Below are 16,084 nucleotides of genomic sequence, written 5' to 3' on the forward strand. Positions count from 1 at the left end.
ATGCAAAAAAATTCGATATTTCCAATGGAAATGTCATGTTCTGATTGCCCATTCCCAGGGAATATTAGTCCCCTAAATGATATTTCCGATATTACAATTTTTAGTGGTCCGCAGTCGGAGCACTACGATTTTGAGTGCTCCGGTGTTTGTGTTACGTAGCGGTACGTTATCGTAGTGTACCTATCCATCAGTGGTACGGTATAGAACACTATGATACGGTACCATAGTGTTTTTTCGAACACTGCCGTGGAAACGGCACATTATACTCACTGAATGTTGAAAAAGGTCGGATATATTCAGTTGTATCTGTGCAGGTGTACAATTCAAACGCAAAATATATAAAGCATTAACATAAAATGGAATTTATTTTTATAGTTTTTCAATACTGTTCAAAAATTTCTAAAATAATATATTGACAAACATAATCAATTAATTTAAAATATAATAAGTACAACGCATTTTGTTTTTTATCACAACTAATATCGATAATAGTTTGGTTTAAATGGTCCCGATTTGTTTAGACCCAAATATTTGGCTTGTTCATCGGTCAATTCGGTTAGATGGGCATCAAATGTGGGCAAATGCAAACTGGCCACATATTCATCTAGAAATTCAGAAATCAGAAACATTAGTTAGTGCCGGAAATGTATGGTTCTAAAATGAACTTACCCATTTTCTTTGGCAAAAGATAGACATCCGACTTATAACGTCCCGGTATGGCATTATAGAGTTCAATCAATGCTAAAGCTTGTGTGGAAGCTGTTACGGACACTACAAATGAGGGTACCGTTGAACATGACATATTCACCAATCTACCCTCGGCCAAAAGTATAATCATTCTGCCATCTGGCCAGAAAATGTGATCAACCTGAGAACGTACACGTTCCCATGTCAGTTCGGGAGTGTGAAGGCTGTTCTGTAAATAAAAAAATACGTACATTTAGTCGAATGTTATAAGGGTTTATTGTGTTTATCTAACCAACTTACCACATCAATTTCAGAATTTGAATGACCCATATTGCAAACAATGCAACCATTTTTCATACGATCCATATGCTCACGAGTAACAATATTCTTGTTACCGGTAGCCGTTACAACAATATCAACATTACGAATGACTTCATTCAGAGTGACAACGCGATGGCCATCCATACTGAAAAAAGGGAAAAAATAAAATCACTAAAACTTCTACAAACGATTTTTAGAAATTGAGATTCATATTTTTTTAATTCAAATCCCACTCAGAAGTTTGAATGAAAGTGAAGATATTAAATCAAACCCTAACAAGTATACCCGGTTCTGTACCCTCCACCACGAACTCTATTGAAGAAACAAAAAACAAGTCAATTCCTTTCGTTTATGAAAGTACTAAGTTCTTCCTCCACGTTAAGGATTATTCCTTGAAAATCCCTTTATATTTATATATATTTTTTTTAATACGAAAATCGGAAGGTTCTGTTCTATGGTTCTATGTATACGGAGACGTGGACCTATACTGAAAAATTTCTGGTCGAAAGTTCTTTAACCCTTAGGAGGACTACCCAGCAAAAAATCCTCCCAAAATAATGGGTTTTTATAGTACTTTTTGGCAGTGGTAACTACTTACAAAACCCCCTACTAACCCATTATTTTAACAAGGGCATGTCTCACTGAGTAACTACTTATTCTACGACCACTAGAATAAGTAGTTGTTCTATGGCCAATAGAAGTTGAAACATTTTTACTATATTTGAGGTGGAATTTGTTTTCAATTTCAACCCAGTTCATATTTTTATTATATTTTATTCCGCTGTCTGCTGGATTTGATCTTGCGAACTTCTGATTTGTAGCCGAACACACTAAAACTAGGCCACACGTACGAACATTAATATTTGTTTATACGCTTACATGTGCACCACCAAGTGTTCTTTGTTTTATTTAACAAAAAGCACCCGCCCGGCGGTGAGCGTTGAATACTCCACCCTCTGATTTGTAGTCGGACTCACACGCTCTGGGCCACCGTACCCATAACTTAGTAAGGAATAACATAAGTAGTTATGTATATTAACATTGCTTTGTAATGGGTTATATAATGACTAACGGATACGAATTTTTGCTGGGTAAGTACCAAATTTTAGACATTTAGGTGGAATCATGGGGCGACACCCTTCAAAATAATGAAGACGTGGACATAAAACGGTTGAATGTTCCTTACCCAACGTACACTAAATAACAATTTTCAGAAATTTCGGTGTGATAGTGAAGTCACAACCCTGAAAATACCGAAAATCGGTAGGTACGGTTCTATGGGGCTTATATGAGGACGTGGACCTATACCGACAAATTTTATGTGAACAGTTTTATACCCCCAACGAAGAACAAGTAGCAAATTTCAGCCATTTCGATGCGATAGTGAGGTCACAACCTTCAAAACAACGAAAATCGGGAGGTATCGTTCTATGGGGGCTATATAGAGACGTGAACCAAACCGAAACAAATACAAATTTCTGGTTGAATGCTCTTTACCCGTAACAAAGACTTAATACCAAATTTCAGCCATGTAGGTGGAATCGTGAGCACACACCCTTCAAATTACTGAAAATCAGGAGGCGCCGTTCTAAGAGGGCTATATGAAGACGTGGACCTAAACCGATAAATTGTATGTTAAAAGCTGTATGCCCACGTCGAAGACCAAATACCAAATTTCTGCTATTTCGGTGCGCTGGTGGAAGTGAGTTAGGTCACAATCTTTAATCTAACGAAAATCGGAAGGTACGGTTCTATGAGAGCGATGTGAAAACATGGCCCTATACCGGCAAACTTCTGGTTGAAAGTTCTATTTCCCTTACGAAGACTGAATATCAAATGTCAGTTATATCGGTGGAATAATGAGGTCACAATCTTTAAAATACAGAAAAATCGAAGACCAAATACCAAATGTCAGCAATTTCGCTCCTTTTGTGTGGTCACAGCTTTTAAAATACCGAAAATCGGAAGGTACCGTTCAATGGGGGCTGTGCGAAGACGTGAACATATAAGTACAAATTTCATGTGAGCAGTTTTGAATCCCCAACGAAGACTAAATAGGAAATATCAGGAGTTTTGATGTGATGGTGATGTCACACCCTCTAAAATAACGAAAATCGGAAGTTACGGTTCTATGGGGGCCATATGAAGACGTGGCCCTATACCGACGAATTTCTGGCCGAAGCGTAAGCCTATACCGACAAATTTCTGGTTGAAAATTCTTTACCCCTTACGAAGACTAAATACCAAATTTCAGTCATTTCGGTGCTTTAGTAAGGTTACAACCTTAAACATAACGAATATCGGGAGGTGCGGTTCTATGGGGGCTATATTAAAACGACCGATATAGCCGATTTTCAATACCAAACTTCCTTACTAAATTATCTCTATCTTCTCTTATAGATGGACGGACCGACATACGGACATGGACTTAGAATTTTATGCTGATCAAGAATACGAGTATATATACTTTATAGGGTCTCCGACGAATATTTCGAAGTGTTACAAACGGAATGACAAATTAATTTATACCCTCCCCATCATGGTAGAGGGTATAAAAAACTTGCGTGTATCAGCGCTAAGGCAGTTATTTGAGTCACTTGCATGTTAATAATTCTTACCTGGCTTGGAGAGCACAAATTGGGTCAATTTCGGTAACATAAACAATACATCCTTGGGCCTTAAGACTTTTGGCACATCCTTTTCCCACATCTCCATAACCACAGACAACAACTTGTTTACCACCAAACATAATATCCGTGGAACGTTTTAAACTGGAATTCAAAAGGAAAATTATAAATAAAATATTGGATTTAAAAAAAAAATCAACATCCTACCTATCCAATATGGCATCCTGTACACTATAGAAATTATCAAATTTCATTTTAGTGACCGAATCATTGACATTTATGGCAGGTACCGTTAATTTGCCATTCTTTGACATATGATAGAGACGATGTACCCCAGTTAGACTCTCTTCCACAATTCCCTTAATACCCTTAAACAGTTCCGGGTATTTTTTCCACATTAAGTGGGTAGCATCACCACCATCATCCAAAATCAAATTGGGTACCCAACCTTCGGCATTAACACATTTATCTAAACACCACCAGAAATCTTCTTCGGTTTCACCACGCCAGGCAAATACGGGTATGCCAGCTTCAGCCAAGGCAGCAGCAACGGCATTCTGAATAAAACATATTTTAATTTTCTAAAGATATTTTATTTATTCCTTTCAATTTACCTGTGTTGAATAAATATTGCATGAAGCCCAACGCACAGATGCCCCCAGCTCCACAAGTCCCTCAACCATTACCGCTGTCTGAGCATTTATATGTGTGCAACATACAATTTTGGCATTTCTCAAGGGTTTATCTTCACGTGCCCTCTTCCTTAGTGTCATAATGCCAGGCATTTCTTGTTCGGCAATTTCAATTTCCCGCCGTCCAAATGCATGCTGACCAAGGACGTTTTTCACACAAAAATCAGTAAATCCTTTGGTATTGCGTTGTTTCTTTTCACGTGGAGAAATGACAATTTCTTCATCAGAACTGGCAGTAAAGCAAGTTGAAGTAAACGAACATGTGGATGCTGCTGATGAACGCCTTCTTGTACGGCTGGCTAACTTAAGGGCTTCGGGTTGAACAGATTCTTGCTGTAAATAAAAAGTAATATATGCATATTTTAGTAGATTTCAAATCTGTTTGTGAATTGGGACTTAAAATAGGTGGGGTCTTAGGCAATTATTGGAAAGAAGCTCATTTCTGATCGTGACAAAATGTACTCCCCAGCAAAATGTTCTATGCCATTCAAGCATGCTTAATTGCAAGTGATTTGGCATGTCATATTTTTTGGCATCTACAACAATTCTTTTTACAAGAGCGTGATCAATCCTACGGCGGATGATTCTATGCACCCGATTGACTCGGAGGAATGAATCTTTGACCAGAGCCCGTCAACTCAACGGTTGGGTGATTGTGTTGATAAATTTCATGGGAGTGCCAATATATCTCGGTAAGCCTGCTCCGATCGAGCCGGGAGACAGAAGAAACACAGGCCATGGATCTGTTCTGTTGTCAGATCCGCATGCACCATATGTAAACATCGCACACTGGTCGAAACCACTGATTTAGCGGCACGAAAGTTAAGAAATCTAACTATAAAACTGTGAAATGTTTTCCATTGTATCGATTACAGACACTCTGCTGACTAAAATTTAGTTTTTACTTTTTTGTTGTTGGAAATATTCACTCAGTTATTTATTCACTGTCAATTGCAAAAAAAAATACTTTATCAGATTTTAAGAAAATTCTTTCTAAAAACTGACTTCACATTCATTTCATTGTTAAATAAATTCTTAGCAAAACTAAACAAAATTTATTTTTAATTGATAGGGGTGGGTGTGATTTAAATTAAAACATGTAAAAAAGTGGTAAGTTCGGCCGGGCCGAACTTTTTATACCTTCCACCATAAAATACTCTGATCGGTCGGTCGGTACCGTTATATGTGGACTACAATAAAACGTTGACTTATATCCATAATTTTTGTTGTAGAAGTTTCTTGATCACTGGGAACCCTAAATTCGGTCTGCCAATGTAGCTAAAAACGTTAAAATACTTGAAATCGGGCGGTACCGTTATATGGGGGTTATACCAAAACGTAGACCTATATTGGCAATTTTTAGTAGAGAAGCCTTATGGTCATTAGGAACCTCAAATGTCAAGTTTCAGCTAATTCGGTCAGAACATGTAGCTAAAAGCCTCAAAATACTTTAAATCGAGAGATACCGTTATATGGGGGCTATACCAAAACGTGGACATATCTTGGCAATTTTTAGTAGAGAAGCTTGTTGGTCATTGGGAAAGTCAAATGTAAAATCTCAGTCAATTCGGTCAAAAAATGGAACTAAAAGCCTCAAAATACCGTAAATCGCCAGGTACCGTTATATGGGGGCTATACCAAAACGTGGACCTATCTTGACAATTTTTAGTGGAGAAGTTTCTAGTCCATCAAGAATCTTAAATATCAAATTTCAGCGAGTTTGGTAAAAAATTTAGATAAAATCCTTAATATACCTTAAATCCCATTCGGATCCGTTAGTCATTATGTAACCCATTACAAAGTAATGTAAGCAAAAATAACTACTTATGTTACTCCTTACTAAGTTATGAGTACGGTGGCACAGAGCGTGTGTTTCCGACTACCAATCACAGGGTTGTGTGTTCAACGCTCTCCGCCGACCGGTTACTTTTTGTTAAACAAAACAAAGAACATTTGGTGGTGCACATTAGAGTCATTACTTTTTGAAATTTTTTCTCAAAAATGAGTTCCTGTAGTGAGAATGAATGAACTTTGTCCTATTAATGCCTAAAATGCCATTCATTCCATTTTATTATAAAAAAGGTTCCGCACAAATCACATAAAATTTTTGTTTTGTTGAAAAAATTGTATGAAATGAGCAAATTTTTTTCTCAAAAAATTATTTTTTGTTGCATGAATGAATGGCCTTTTGCCTATTAATGACTAAAATAATTTTCAATCCATTTAAATTTTTTTTATGATATATGAAATAAAGTTATATATAATATTAAATGGTATATATGTTATAAAACGATGATTAGTGAGAAACAAACGGTTATGTCATTATGGTTATGTCGTGTGCCTCCATACATTGTTTTCAGTGAAATATCTGCTTATAGTAACTTCAAAAAATTGTCAAAAGTTCTGAAAAATAAAAACTTTAAAAGCTTTTTGTGCAGAAGCTTTTTTATCGAATCAATTTATAATTAAGATTTTATGTAATCTTATGTAGAAACTCATCAAAATTTCATACAGGGATACAAGGTTGTAAAAAAGTCATAGCCCTAGTGCACATGTAAACGTTTAAACAGCCCTTAATATTTGTACGTGTGACCTAGTGTGTAGTGTGTTCGGCTACCAATCAGAAGTTCGCAAGATCAAATCCTGCAGACAGCGGAATAAAATATAATAATAAATAATAAAAAATATGAAGTATGTTGAAATTTAAAACAAATTCCACCTCAAATTGCTAACTCAGAAAACCCATTTTTTGAGTTATGCCACTCTTTGAATAAATGAGCGATATGTTTTTTAGCTTATTTTTCAACTTCTTGGGGTTTTGTAAGTATGTATGGAAGATATGAAGTGTTAAAGTTTCTTTATGTTATGTTTCGAGTGTTGGGAGTAAACTTAGTGATTCACTTGTATTCAAATCAGATTTATATAAGAATTATACAACAAAAGCAAAATAAAGTCAAAAATTCAATTAAAAAATTTGGCTCATTGGAATAGAGTCCCCTTTCAAACTTGAATATACAGAAAGATTGTATTAGAATTTCGATGCATATTCACTCTATATTGGATACGAAGTACTTTCAGCAGGATTTAAAATGCTAACGTCATATTAGCAAAAGGACCGAATATTTGCAGCTTTGCCTGCTAAAATTTCTTCGAAATATGTTTAGCAACAATGGAAAACGGCAACATGTAGCAACAAATTTCACAAAAATTCACTAAAACAGCATCGGACACGCATACTCATATTTTGCAGCACACATCGCTCATTTACTCAAAGAGTGACATATCTCGAAAAATGAAGTTTTGAGAAAAACGCGTTTTAAATTGTCGATTGAAATTTGACTTCCCAACTTAAAAAGATTATTACACTAAAACTAAAATAACTACTTGAACCATATTTTGCAACCAGATAACCAGATATCAGTGTTAAATTTCTGTGTATGATCAAGCATGATTTGAAGTGCTTCATAAACTCACAAAACTTTCGTGTTGAATTATGCGAAACTCGTAGTAAATGAGCTGTAATTCGTCTTTAGAGTTTTAGAGATATCAGCATGAAAATTTGACACAAGATAAAGTAGAAGTCGAAGAAAAAATAGAAATTGCTAACTCAGAAAACGCATTTTTTGAGTTATGTCACTCTTTGAGTAAATGAGCGACACAACACATATCAGAAAAGAGAATACGCAACAAAGTTTCAATGGCTTAGCCAGTTTTTCAGTAAACAATTGCTTTTGAGATCAGGCGAGGCGACAAGTCTAGCAAATGAGGGGGATGAGCTTCTACGTACGAACCTTGATGACCTAAAATTGAGAGAACTTGAGACCACATGAAGCAATGAAACACTGGTACAAAATTAAGTACATTGCAACGGTTAAGAAAAGAAAGAAGGGTGATAGAACGGTTGTTACTTTCAACGGAGTGACAGTAACGGACCCAAAGAGGTGCCCGTGTTATTTTAACCGGCAGTTCATAGAAGATGATAGGGCGAAGAGAAGTGTGTCACGCCCTCCCAGTCGAGGAGGTACCACCACAATTTACGATGGGCGATGTTGCAGACCTAAACCGAAACGTGAAATCATCCACAGCGTTGGGCACACACGGAATATCAATGGTTATGCTTTGGGAACTGGATGAACACAGGGTTGAGTATTTAACAAGTGTCCTCAATCTATCGTTATCCACCCATCGTTATTATAGCAGAAGCCCGGAATTTTGGCAGGTTGATCCCGCTACTGAAACCAGGCAAGGATGCCAGCAGAGGAGAATCGCATAGGCCGAGCTCCCTCCTATCGCCAGCATCGATGATTCTAGAGGCACTACTCCTCTCCTCGATGAGAAACAGTTTTCCATTTACTCAACATCTGCATGCATTCGGGAAAATGCACAGCACCACAACATCATTACCCGCCATATCCACACATATCAGTCGAGGATTGAACTAGTCGTTTGTGGAATTCAGAAATAAGAAATCAAAGACCCATAGAGTGAAACAGGGAGTTCACCAAGGCGGGGTGATATCTCCGGAATTGTTCAACGTCCACATTTCTGAAATTCCAAACTCTCCAGACATCCTAATATATGCGCATGATTGTACGATCTTTGCGTCGAGTCCTATCGTCGATCGCATATGTTATAGGTTAAATGACTACATAGTTGACTTAGTGCAGTTCTTCCATCTGAGGAATATGAAAAAAGCCACTGCCACACTCTTCACCACCTGGACGGCTGAAATAAGGCTAGATGGTGTTCTGATCCCACCACTAGCTACCCCATGATATTGGGTGTAACGTTCGACAGCATGTTCAAGTCGTCCGAGCAAGCCACAGTAACGAGATCAGAAGTAGGATCAAGGTTCTCAAGTCGCTGGACGGCAGTATTTGGGGTGCTGGCAAAGAAACCTTGTTGTATGCAAATGTTGGCGCTACGCAGTGGAAGAATATTCAAACCTGTCAAAATGCCGTACTTGGAGACCACCCTCAATCTGTCGCAGCAGAAGAACGCCAGCTGCCAAGGGAAACACGAGTGGTCTTAGCCCAGTTAGGATCCGGACGATGCAGCCGCCTCAATTCGGATTGGGCCCAAATTGATGCTACAATACCCAACACATGTTCGGCATGTGGATTGGGACCTCACGACACACTTCATTTGTTTAGCTGCCCAGCTAACCCCACTCATCTGTCCCCTGATTCTTTATGGACGCAACCAGTCCAGGTTGCAGAATTCTTGAGTCTGTATACAGAGGAACCAGAACCTGATAACTGAAAACATACACGAACGAACATATATGCGTTGCTACAACAACATCAACTGGTAATCACGATAACTTTGGAAAGTAAAACCTAATTTGGTCCACAAATTCAGATATACATAACCCTTTGTCCCACAACTTGAACATTTGTTGGTTATGTTAAGTTTAAGTGCAATTCGACCTGATCTTCGTGATCAGGAGAGAGAGAGGTCCAAAGATACAAGCGAGAACCTCTAGATCATTGGTGCTCAAATATTTTGTGCCTTTGCCTCTTGAGAGCGTCTTTCCTTTCATAAACAACGGCAAATGAGAATGAAGAGAAACTATGTATGTTGTTGTTGTACATGCGATAACGTATATGGGCAAGCATAACTGCGCTAGATCAACGAGCCTATCAGGCAGACTAGAATACCATTCAAACTGATAAAATTGCGCAGGGTACAGTGTGAATATAGCACTCGGAGACCAACCCCATCCTTTACAGCTGAATAACGCCAGCTGCCAAGGAAAACACGAGTGGATTTAGCACAGCTAAGATCCGGGCGATGCAGCCGACTCAGTTCGTATTGAATTGGAATTGATGACGCTTTTTGTCACCTCTGAAAAATGAGATGTTATCTGGCCTGGGAATCGAATTTAGACCATAATGTGCAAGGAGGGCGTGCTTATCATTGCTCCACCACGGAGATTCTTACAAGGAAAGGAAGAGAGCAATATAGATCTAGTATTTTTCGGTTTGGGCAAATATGTGTGTATTTAAAATTTTCAAGGGTATTTTCAGAAAATTATCCCTCAGCAAATTCATTATTTCCCTCTTTCTCCCCCTTCCTCCCTCTCTATCATTCCCTCACAGCATTAAATATCACAATTGAAATCACATAATCGTCTATTTTCTTTTTATTGATTTATGACAACAAAATCTGCTAAAATCCATTCAATAAAAAATGTAGTTTAAATCCAGTTCAGACACCATTGTCCATTTCACACAATTAACAATTAGCCATAAATTAATTAACAAAGATCTGCTAATGGTTCTGCGCTATGTTTGATTACTGACGGAAAAGCAGAGAAGCAAATATATCAATTGAAAAATTCCACTGAGCGGTTGATAAGTTCTTTAAAACATCGCAAAATTTAACAATAACAAATCCCTATTATTTATCACGTGCAGATACTTTAACATATAAAAATAGATACTCCTCAAATATTGTGTGCTTTTGTTTTTTTCCACAAATAATAATCTATTTAATAAATATATTTTCAAGTATTACTGTCGACGCAGTGTCCATAGGAAATTATCAAATATTTGCCATCATTATTAATGTTGGTCTTCAAGATTTAGTGCCAAGATTAAATATTGATAAGTGATAATAGTATAACTAACCAAAATTACGTATGTATGTACTCGTATGTGGAAAATATACGTACGTAATTCATAATTATTTCCAAGCTGAAGTGGACAAATATAAATGTTTCAAAAGTTATTAATCATCGGGGGTATGTGGATGTAAAATCGATACCAACATATTTCATACTCGAATATTCGATTTTGTGATAGTTATTTATTAAAAAGTTGATTTATTGTATATTCAGTAGCGAATATTCTGGAAATTTAATGTTTGTTTTCATTGCAATATACATAGAGTACTAAGTAAATAGGAAACATACCACATTTTGTTACAATTGTCATTAAATAAATATTAACAGATATGTTATTCTTTTTTGTGTTACTATATCTGTTTAAAAATAAAAAGTAAGTAAAAAAGTAAATGCATAAGTGCTTTTTCTGAAAAGAAAATTAATACATTGATGTTTTATTACTTACTTAGTTGGCCCATTACAGAACATTTGTTCCATAGACCGAACTAAGAAAAGATCTCCATTCCTCTCTGTTTTTCGCTTGACTTTTTGGAATACCGCGCCTTTTCATTTCTTCATCCACTTGTACGCTCCATCGAAGCTTAGGCCTGCCGATTCTGCGTGCACCGCCATGTGGCATGTATTCATACGCCTTTTTAGCGGGTTCATCATCGCTCATTCTCATGATATGACCTAGCCAACGCAATCGTTGCATCTCGATAAGTTTAACTATATACATGTCATTGTATAGCTTATATAGCTCGTGGTTCATACGACGTCGATATTCACCGTCAACGCAAATCGGTCCGTAGATCTTTCGAAGAAATTTCCTCTCAAACACACCAAGCACTGCCTTATCTGCTTGCGCAAGTACCCATGCTTCGGAGCCATACATTAGCACGGGTAGTATCAGCGTTTTTTATAGTGTTATTTTTGTTTGACGAGATGTGGCTTTGTTTTTAAATTGCTTACTTAGACCATAGTAGCATCTGTTGGCCAATACAATTCTTCTTCTTATTTCACAACTGATGTTGTTTGTTGTGTTTATGGCAGTGCCGAGGTAGACGAAGTCTTTAACTACCTCAAAATTGTAGGTACCAACTTCCACAGTTGGTCCGAGCTCTATGGACGCTTTGCGCGTCGACACCATCAATTTGGTCTTTTCGCCGTTTACCGCCAGACCCACTTTCGCAGATTCTGCTTCGACCTTCCTAAAGGTATCAGTTACTTCCTTTACTGATCGTCCCATGATGTCTATGTCATCAGCGTAAGCAAGTAACATGTGGCTATTGGTGTAAATTGTCCCATTTCTTTTGACATTTGCATCTCGTATTACCTTTTCCAGCAAAATGTTGAATAGGTCACACGAAAGGCTGTCTCCTTGTCTGAAACCTCTTTTGGTACAAAATTCTTCGGAGAGGTTCTTTCCAATTTTAACTGAGGACCTAGTATCAGTTAAAGTCATCTTACAAAGCCGGATGAGCTTTGCGGGGATACCAAATTCAGACAATGCGTGGAATACCTTTGATCGGAGGGGACTGTCGAATGCTGCTTTATAATCGACAAAAAGGTGAAATGTGTCGATCTGCATCTCTTGGGTCTTCTCTAGGATTTGCCGCAGGGTAAATATCTGGTCAATGGTGGACTTGCCAGGTCTAAAGCCACATTGGTATGATCCAATTATTTCGTTGACCATTGGCTTTAGTCGTTCGCACAATATCCCTGACACTATATTATAGGCAATAGGGAGAAGACTTATGCCCCTATAGTTGGAGCATACAGTCTTATCTCCTTTCTTGTGGACGGGACATAGGATGCTTAGGTTCCAATCGTCGGGTACGCGTTCTTCCTGCCAGATGGTGCTAACTAGCTGATGCATACACCTTATCAGCACGTCGCCTCCGGTTTTAAACAGCTCGGCTGGTAAGCCATCGGCTCCTGCTGCTTTATTATTCTTCAGCCGGTTGATTGCTGTTTTTACCTCATCTTGGGATTGGATCTGGGATTGGATCTGTGGTATCATCGTCTTCGCTACTATTGGATACCAGCAGATTGGAGAAATGTTCCTTCCATATCCTGAGCACGCTATCTGTATCTGTTACCAGATTACCTTGCTGGTCTCTACAGGAGGATGTGCCTGTACCAAAGCCATCTGTTTGATGTTTCACTCTTTGGTAAAATTTTCGGACTTCATTCTGGCTCCTGTACATATCGATTTTTTCACACTCCCGCTTTTCCATTTCTCTCTTTTTCTTGCGGAAAAGGCGTTTCTCTTCTCTCCTTTTCTCCCGATATCTCTCTCGTGCGCTACGCGTTGCTACTGATTGTAAAGTAGCTCTATATGCCGTATTTTTCTCTTCGGTAGCAGCACGACACTCCTGGTCATACCATGAATTCCTTTGTGGAGGTCTCTGGAATCCAAATATGGATTTTGCGGCTGTTTGCATGGAGTGGGCAATATATCGCCATTGTGTTGTTATGTTATCGGGACCAGGAGTGCTCGCGTTAAGCAATTGGGCTAGTTGAGTGGAATATGCTGTGGCTATCTGTTGTGTTTGCAGCCTATCGATGTCCAACTTCCGCGTTGTGTCTGTTCGTGCTTTATTTGCAACGTTTAGACGGGTACGTACCTTTGCTGCAACAAGGTAGTGGTCCGAATCAATGTTTGCGCCTCGGAACGATCGTACATCCAACACGCTGGATGAATGTCTTCCATCTATTACAACATGATCAATTTGATTACTTGTTCTTTGATCTGGAGACAGCCAGGTGCCCTTATGAATATCGAGATGAATTTCCCGACTGTTGGGCCAAAGATATTCTCCTTTCCAATTTTAGCATTAAAATCGCCTAGAATGATTTTAATGTCATGGGCAGGGCAACGGTCATATGTTTCTTCTAAGCGCTCGTAAAATATATCTTTGGTCTGTTCGTCCTTTTCTTCAGTGTGAGCATGAGCGCAAATAAAGCTGATGTTGAAGAATTTAGCTTTTATTCGAATTGCAGTAAGTCTTTCATTCACTGGGGTGAAGCTAGATACCAGATGTTTTAGTCTCCGACTAACTACGAACCCGCAACCAAACTCATGCTTTACGTCATGGCAGCTATAATACAGTGCGTCACCTTTAGGTGTTGTTGTGACGCCTTTCCCAATCCATCGTATTTCCTGTATGGCAGTAATATCGGCCTTGTACTTTTCAAGTACGTCTGCCAATGCGAAGACTGCACCTTCTCTATAAAGAGTGCGAACATTCCAGGTGCAGATTCGCAGATCATGGTCCTTAAAACGTTTCCGGGTATGTCAACTTTAGAGGGGTTTGTTTTTCTTTTCTTTCGTTTTTTCATAGTAGGCTGTTTTTTCTAGGGGAGGGTTACTAACCCGACGCCCAAACCCAAGTGTTTAACGTTCTTACGGGTGAACGCGCGGCACATGTTAGCTCACTACCTTTAACGGGTGTTAAAGGCAGTTCCCCAGGTGACACCACGGGGAGGTCAGTGTCCACTTGAGATGAAAGAGGGACCAAGATAAATCCTGGGCTTTGCCATGTTAAAGCCGGTCAAGACCGTTGCTTGGTATCATTCATCCCCTACGTTTTATAATGAAGTGAAAAATATGATTGATCTGACAATATTTGAAGAGCAAAATAGATTCACAGAAAAAACAAAAGTATGCATTTTTTACTAATTCCGTTCATAATTTTTTTGTCCATAATTTGAACGCACCTCTTTTAAAGCGAATGAACAAATTCGTGTATTCATGTACACAAAATACAAAAATAAATTTTCTAGTTTCCCCTACATTCACCATTATTTTTTTTTTTCTGGCAAAACCCGGTTTTTGTGCTTTGCCTATAAAGATGTTGTGGTTTTTCTTCTACTGTTTTTGTCTTTCCTCCCCTCCATCGTATCTACACACACATTGACTCCGTGTCACAAAGCACAACAGCTAAAAGTTTAGGCCCTAAACAACCATCACTACCACACTAACAAACCACATTTCTACATAGATTTCGTTTGTTGTCGGAAAACATTACTCTCTGTAAAGAAAGTAATGATGAAGTTAAGCCAATGGGGGAATACTCCAGACTTAGCCAAAACACTCACTATATCAATAGCATTATTTCGCATATACAATTTTTGAATTTCTCTAATATAAATGCAACATCTAATAACTCAAGCTAGTGCTGATGGACTCAATATGTATATACATATGGTTCACATTGTTCTGATTTACAAGATTACATAATTCATTAGGAAAAATCGCAAAGTTGGAGCTTCGAGGAATATTATAATAACAATAAAAAAATATTATAATAACAATAACAAATAAAAACTAACAACTACGTAATCAATTCAATTTCTTGGAAAAGTCAACTAGAAAAAATTATATTAACTATAATTGCTGCTAAAAATAGATAAATATTTATATTACCTTCTTCAACCATTATCTATATACATATTTTAAATATAAACCCGACTTCTTAGCGATAAGATTTCTAATCAATGATTTTTTTTTATTAAATTTTTTTGTTAAATTTTTCAGAGACACCTACTACGGCATTTACATTATTATTTACATTTCCAGTGTAAATACATAATTCAATTTAATATATTTGCAACTTTGTTATTGTTTGGTTATTTATTCACCTTTAATATTAAATTAAAAAACAAATTCACACACGTGATAATAAAAAATGCAAATGCTTGTTCATGTGATCTCCTAATATGGTTGTTGAATATTTATTATTTATTCTGTCAAATTTGACATAGAATTTATTCAAGCCGACTTGTTTATTTGTTTGTTTTGCCATATTTGGAAAAAACGTTATGATTCGTTAAAAAATCTGTGATTGATATTTCTTCCATATAAGCGTTTGACAATTGTAAGTCTTTGGAAAAATATTAAAACTCAATAAACAGTGGTTTACTTCTCTTACACTCTCTCTCTCTCTCTCTAAAGAGGGTGTCACATCATTAAGTTTGAATGACAATTGATTATTTGGTGAATGGAATTGTTTAAAATCTAATTTCGTAAAATATTAAATACAAAATGATAAGTGTAAACATGTTGGTGTATGAAGCAACTAGTCTGAAATAAAGAGTCAGAAACCGTTTTGGTTAGATGAGTGTTTTTAGTCACATTTTAAGAA

The 16,084-nt window shown here is 37.4% G+C and overlaps 1 protein-coding gene across 1 annotated transcript in view; it reads right to left on the bottom strand.

Moving 5' to 3' along the window:
* Window positions 1-339: 339 nt before the first annotated feature.
* Window positions 340-16,084, bottom strand: part of LOC141388653 (adenosylhomocysteinase-like 2) — a 34,401-nt gene continuing 18,656 nt past the window's right edge. The window contains exons 3-8 of the mRNA XM_073958749.1: window positions 4,250-4,660; window positions 3,843-4,192; window positions 3,627-3,779; window positions 988-1,153; window positions 670-916; window positions 340-604 (exon numbers count right to left, since the gene is read on the bottom strand). Of these exons, the coding sequence (XP_073814850.1) occupies window positions 477-604; window positions 670-916; window positions 988-1,153; window positions 3,627-3,779; window positions 3,843-4,192; window positions 4,250-4,660 (1,455 nt within the window). The 3' untranslated portion in view covers window positions 340-476. The remainder of the gene's footprint in view (window positions 605-669; window positions 917-987; window positions 1,154-3,626; window positions 3,780-3,842; window positions 4,193-4,249; window positions 4,661-16,084) is intronic.

Source organism: Musca autumnalis, unplaced genomic scaffold, assembly GCF_047663935.1.
Source record: "Musca autumnalis isolate F117 unplaced genomic scaffold, ASM4766393v1 scaffold_1, whole genome shotgun sequence".
In the NCBI taxonomy this organism is placed as follows: domain Eukaryota; kingdom Metazoa; phylum Arthropoda; class Insecta; order Diptera; family Muscidae; genus Musca; species Musca autumnalis.